Below are 6,445 nucleotides of genomic sequence, written 5' to 3' on the forward strand. Positions count from 1 at the left end.
TGTCCTGAAAAACGATAGCTGCCAGCGCCAAGTCATTAACAATCACTGTCGTTGGTCGGAACCGAAACCTGTGACGACATCTGTTCCAGACAGATTTCATTGGTCCAAACCCAAATGTCAGGAAGCTACGACAAACAAACAGGTAATTGTCTTCTATACGAGAGATCTGCCAAAATCTATATACAGTACCCTTTTCTATGTTCAATAATCTTTCTAATTTCAAATATCATTACACAGACAATCTTATCCGAATTCCATTGTAAAAACAGCGAATGAGTGGATAAATAAATGACATATTGTATATTTTTCAGAGTTCTAAGGTCCAGCAGTATTCAGACAAATCACAAACAAAGGCTGACATGTCTCAACTTGCTGGATTTGTAAAGGTACATATCCGGTTTGGTTCATAATGCAAGAATACAAATAGTTTTTAAACATTAAAGGATTCTGTTTATACTGTAACTACACAGAGATGAAACATCTTTCATTCACAATCCAAACGGCTCATTATAACTAAATTTTATTGAATTAAATTTGTCACTGATATATTATGTATTATATGTCATTTTCTGCCTACAGAAACGTTCCTCCTCCGATAGCACAAATACCCGTACGACTGTTCATACCTCTGACGTCATCAAGAGCACCAGTCATACCTGTGATGACAAACCTGTCTACAATGAATCCAGGAATTCGTTCTGTTCACCTTTAAAGGTATTTAAAGGTGTTCCCGATGCTTAATGAATTCTTCAGCTTCGTTACTGTAATGTCTTGTATTTTAAATGGTAATGCAATGTATTCTGTCTTGTATTGTAATACAGTGTATCCTAATGTCTTGTATTGTAATGCAGTGTATCCTAATATCTTAGCTTGTGTATCTGTTGTGGTTCTCCAATCCGTTGTTTTAATTGTGTCTTTTCTGTTTCAATTCGTTATTATTTTTCTTACTGGTACTTATTTTATGTTTGTCTACTTTCTTTCTGTCCTTTTTGTTACTCTACCTTCTACTATCTCTCCTCACTTCTCTCCATCCTCTTAAGGAGATTTCAAGTGTCCCAGACAGCGTCCCTTGTGATATTAAGCACATGACTGTCCTTTGTCCAGCGACCAAACCTCCTTGGTAAGGGTCAAGGAATACAGGCGATCAATATTTTGAAATTCAACCTATCTATTTTGAATTTTAGGAATTTGTAACTCAGTCATATACTAGCCGATCTGCTATTTAACAGTCATTATTCAGTCATTTACAATTGATTTCATTGAACTAATAACGCATCATATATAAATTATGTTTTATTTTTCAAACAGTTTGAAAGCCGACAAACGGTCAGTTGTGGTTGTTGAACCTGACCATGATTTTGCCTACAGCCTCGACCTTATGGTGAGTTTATGAGCCATACTCTATTACAAAGTCTGTTTTTAAAGCCTAATCTAACAATGGCGTAGGCATTTTGTGTTCTATCTTAGTGCCATAATAGCAACTGAACGGTTTCCAACATTTATCGTCCAGTCTTTTACGTATGTTTTTTAACTTCGCCAAATACCAGGGATTTAGTTGTCGCTAAGCTCAATAAAAACCGAATAAGGATTTGACAAAATGACATTCTAGTGTTCTTGGGGAGGGTAAATATGTCCAATTGATAACGAGAAAAAAACACAATATATCAAATAAGTTGCATGTGAACTGAACAATGCTAGTCAATTTTTAATAAAATCATTTATTCGATCTTTGACATATTTCTTATCGTCATTTTAGGGGGATTACACTCTCAAAGTCAGTGACCACTACAAAGAACCATCGCCATTCTGGTTTGAGGCTGGTCGGACTACATGCAGGACTTGCGTACAGGTCAAACCAGCAAATCTGGACACAGTGTGTACGACTGACCAACGACCTTCCCTGAACAAGTCACTGGATACGACCTGCTGGCATCCTCAACAGTTCACTCCCGAGACTGACATTGGAATTGTGTTAGATACGACCCAGGACGATGAAGAGTTGGACAGTATTATGAACAATAAGCGTGGTTACACGTATATCAACAACAGCAGACACAGGGGCCTAAAGAGACGAATCGCTTATGACGACGAGGAAGAAGTTCCTATCCCTTGCAAAAGGCCAAGAAGTTGTTGATCCGCCGACAATGTTTCTGACAATATTGGACGGAATAGAGACTTTTTTTAATTTTAAGGAAACATGGGCGAAGGGAATGGCAATATCGTTAAAGGCGTTGTCGGACAAATTTGTGCTTGTCCACACAGATTATACCCAGTTGTCAGATTCAAGTGTATATGTTTATTGCAAAGTTCTGTCAACTCTTTATCTATTGGCCAACATGTCTGTCTGTCCGCATGTTTGTTTTGACCTGTCTGCATGTTTGTCTGTCTGTCTTCATGTGTGTCTGTCTGTCCGCAGGTTTGTTTTGACCTGTCTGCATGTTTGTCTGTCTGTCCTCATGTGTGTGTGTCTGTCCGCATGTTTGTCTATATTTAAGTGCATGTCCAAGGAAGAAGCTTACCACAGTACTTGGTGGTTGTTGACACTCAGAGTGGTACGTACATCATTTTGACTGTCAGAACGTTTGCCATTTGACTAAAGCTCTTTCTTATCTGTTGCGCATGGCTGATATTTTTGTCGGTCTGTTTGTCTGCATGTTTGTCCGTGTCTCTAATAGTACCACAGTACCTTGGTGTGGTGACGTTCAGGGTGATATTTGTTGACCTCTTACTACAGCTCTCTCTCTCTCTCTCTCTCTCTCTCTCTCTCTCTCTCTCTCTCTCTCTCTCATCTGTTACGCTTGTCCGAAATACCGATGCAATAACGCACGCAGTGTGTTGTACTCGGTATAATCTTCGTAGGTTAAATGTCATCATGTAACTTTTATAAGTTTATAATGGTGTGTAAGTGTATACTTGGCATGTAAGTGTATATCTGGCTGCAATGTAATATTCGATGTGTCAGTTGATATCTCAAGTTTATATTTTGTGTATATATTTATAGCTGGCGTGTAAATTCATATTTGGTGTGTAAGTTCATATTTGGTGTGTAAGGGTTTATCTGGCGTGTACGTTTATATTTGGTGTGGAAGGGTTTATCTGGCGTGAGTGTTTATATTTATAGTTAATAGGTTTTTTTAGGTTTTTTTTTATATTTTTTATTACCGATCTGCTGTGCAGATCTTATTATAGTATAGTCATATCAATTAAAATCGTATAAATTTTATAACTTTGTTTGTTGTTCTTTTAACTTAAGTCTCTGGTGGTAAAATTTACAAAAAAAACATCAGGCACACGAACTCTTCGCATTTCGCAATTTTTAAATAAATTATAACTGCAGTCACATGTTCTGGAAGTACACGTACCTTGGTGTGGCGGCAGATCGATGTCGACTTCCAACATATTATCAGTCTGAAAGTCAAGCGGAAGGAAATCATTTAATTTGTAGAGTTAAATTCTCTGATCCGCATAAATATTACAAATATAAAAGAAAATATATGTAAACGTACATCTTCGAAAGGATGTCCACATTGACAGTGCTAAACATCTATTAAAATAGCATGAGATACGTGATTGTTTAGTATACTAGAGTTAAGTTCTCAGTTTGGTGTGTAAAATTTTACTTTTCGATCACCAATAAGATAATTTATAGGGAATTGTACTGTATTTAGCATACAAAGAGTATCTTTAAAAAACAGTACATGAAACGCTGTGTCTTATATCAAGGTTTAACTGGTTCCAGAGTCGAATTGTGGAGGGAAAAACACAATTTTGTTCAAGTCGTGAAAGAGTAAATTTTCATCAATTTTTACAATATATGTACTACACTTACAATATAGGTACTACACTTACAATATAGGTACTGCACTTACAATATAGGTACTCCACTTACAATATAGGTACTGCATTTACAATATAGGTACTCCACTTACAATATAGGTACTCCACTTACAATATGGGTACTCCACTTACAATATAGGTACTGCACTTACAATATAGGTACTCCACTTACAATATAGGTACTCCACTTACAATACACGACAGAACTCCGGCCCTCTATAATATGCGGGAAAGATGCGACCCGCGCCCGGAGCGCACTTCAAACTGATATTTTAGAAGCAAATCGTCACTTTCACACACATGTCGCACATGGATCGAACGAGTATTTCTGTTACCAAGAAGGTGATATTCAATTTAAGAGAGGTTTTCAGAAAAAAATTACTACTTGGGTTGGTCACATTTTGGGTAAAATATCATTTTTTTTTTGCATTTTTGGCGTTTTTTATGTGGTAGCCATGGTTTTCACATGTCCCAAATCTGGGGAAATCACTTTTTGAAAAAAAAATCATTCTTCGAAAAAAATAGTATACAAAATGTAGTTTATAAATATATATCTATATATGTTATAAATCAGAAAAACGATCTTTACAGACGAAGAAATATTATGTAAAGAAAAAATTCTTAAGAGTCTTTAGAACTTTCATATCTTCTAGGAGATTCTTCAGACTGTTTATTGAAGTATTGACGTCATAAACTATGACGTCAAATAATAGTTCGCTATAACGACGTCCGCCATATAAGTACCTGCCATAACGATGTCACAGCAATATAAATATATTAATTATAGTCTTAAGGCAAAGAGTACTATTTGTTTAGGATTAAGATACACTAGTAATAATATTACTTACACAAAAAATAATAAAATAATAATAAAAAATAAGTAAAAAATTAAAAATTAAAAACACTACCTGTGTGGGGCGAACCCAGAACCATTATATTACTGATCCGACACACTACCTTACAAATATCTCTCTTCAATAGACAAAAATAAAAATGATAAAACACGTTGATCGAAAGTCGTGTAGTACTCTCTACCTTACACGTAACATGAAGTTAGAACATTATAAAATATTTATCAAACAGTACTGTTCAAGCGGGGTCTAAGAAGTCTGATGAATTCAGCTTCCTAAATATATATATATATATGTAGGTGTGTTGTGCAGGATAAATCCGCTATCCATGTTTATCTTAGACATGCCCTTTATATTTAGGATCAAGCCTTTCTAATGTACTCTGCTACCTAGGCAATGCTATTGGTCTAAATAATTAGCAGAGTCATGTTCATTACTGCTAGTTTCCACTGGTTTGGAAAGATACCAGTATCCAAATAAGATCTCAATATAAGGGATAGGGGGAGAGCTAATGAACTTGCTGTATTTTCCACATATTGTGGCTAATGGTGTCGCTACCTACAGCTTTACTAATTTTTAAGGATTGTAAAAGTACTATAGTGTCATTCATGTGGAACGGTATGTCAGATAAAGTGGAGTCTGTTCGAATTTCTTATGTCAGTACACGAACCTGTGTTATCCGACACCTTATGGGACACAACAAATTGGTCTGATCAGACAGAATGACAATTTACACCTCATCCGGCTTTTGATTAGTCAGCCATTATGCATCATGTTGTAATGTCATTCCATATGAAATCTTCCAAATATTCTCTGTGCTCCATTCCTAGAATGAATACGTCATTCATACGGTAGCGATATCTATCGTTAGGCGCTTCTCAATAGTTTGGTATTTTGTTTTGACAAAAGAGCGCAATCTAGCTGAGAGGAAGGGTATTAGGGCAGGTAATCCAACTCTGCTTGACCATTCTACAAGCCGCATATTTTCTGTTCAATTAGCTCACTAACGGTAGAATAAGTGGTTGTTTTGATACAAACAGCAAATTCATTTTTTCTCTACTCGATTTATATCATTTGTGTAAGCAATTCCCACCAAATTATAGCAGAAAGTGTTAAAAATGTTGTTGGATAGCCCATTCAAAATGGCTTCAAAATAGCGCGCTGCCTTGTTGTCAAGCGTAACGACATTATCTGGCGCCAAAGATTACGCTATTATATCCCGAATTGTTTGGAGTCATTAACATTTCCGTCGTTGTAGATACTTTTAAAACATTACAAATAGAATATCTAATTGTTTCACTATGAAAACCATATACACTTCCAATTGCAGAATCTTAATAAACCGAGAGAGGAAAAGCAAATAATAAAAATGCGTAGTTGGGGTCGACCAGCATACATTTTAAACCATTTTGTCAGACTTTTATTTATGGACACGTTTTTTTAACTAATGAATTCCTGAAACACTGGCCTACCTATACTCTCTATCTGATTATCGACTCGCCTGTAAACAATATGGTAGTCCAAGATTAACACGACAGGCCATTGTGGTAGGACTAAACGATCAGTCCGTGGGTGGTTGAAAAAAGTTAAAATTATTGAACTTAAAATTCATATTCCTCAGCCTAGCAACCGTACCCTGACCCCACACAACCCCTATACTCACCCACATACAACATACCCCCTCTCCCCCTCCTTCATCCCCATAAATTCTCGGGCTATGTCCTTCGCCAACACAAGTCTACCCCATTTACCCCCCA

The 6,445-nt window shown here is 36.3% G+C and overlaps 1 protein-coding gene across 2 annotated transcripts; it reads left to right on the top strand.

The window, feature by feature from the left end:
• LOC110449178 lies at nucleotides 1-3,209 on the top strand. 2 transcript variants are annotated; one of them, XR_002462827.1, is made up of 5 exons: nucleotides 1-142; nucleotides 312-386; nucleotides 580-714; nucleotides 1,309-1,381; nucleotides 1,757-3,209. XR_002462827.1 is itself a non-coding variant. In XM_021495868.1 (3 exons), exons 1-3 carry the CDS (start codon nucleotides 1,086-1,088, stop codon nucleotides 2,132-2,134), a joined length of 486 nt encoding a protein of 161 aa, XP_021351543.1. In that variant the 5' UTR covers nucleotides 760-1,085; the 3' UTR covers nucleotides 2,135-3,209. The 2 variants fall into 2 exon arrangements, 1 of the variants encoding a protein (XP_021351543.1); XM_021495868.1 differs by lacking the exons at nucleotides 1-142; nucleotides 312-386; nucleotides 580-714 and adding an exon at nucleotides 760-1,120.
• The last annotated feature ends 3,236 nt before the right edge of the window (nucleotides 3,210-6,445 follow it).

This window comes from Mizuhopecten yessoensis, unplaced genomic scaffold, assembly GCF_002113885.1.
Source record: "Mizuhopecten yessoensis strain PY_sf001 unplaced genomic scaffold, ASM211388v2 scaffold4513, whole genome shotgun sequence".
Lineage (NCBI taxonomy): Eukaryota > Metazoa > Mollusca > Bivalvia > Pectinida > Pectinidae > Mizuhopecten > Mizuhopecten yessoensis.

Excerpts from the sequence above, each read along its gene's own strand:
- LOC110449178 (XM_021495868.1), top strand. The coding sequence starts at position 1,086 with ATGACTGTCCTTTGTCCAGCGACCAAACCTCCTTG. Across the intron at positions 1,121-1,308 it reads CCAGCGACCAAACCTCCTTG|TTTGAAAGCCGACAAACGGT; the intron begins GTAAGGGTCAAG and ends TTTTTCAAACAG. Across the intron at positions 1,382-1,756 it reads CCTACAGCCTCGACCTTATG|GGGGATTACACTCTCAAAGT; the intron begins GTGAGTTTATGA and ends TCGTCATTTTAG.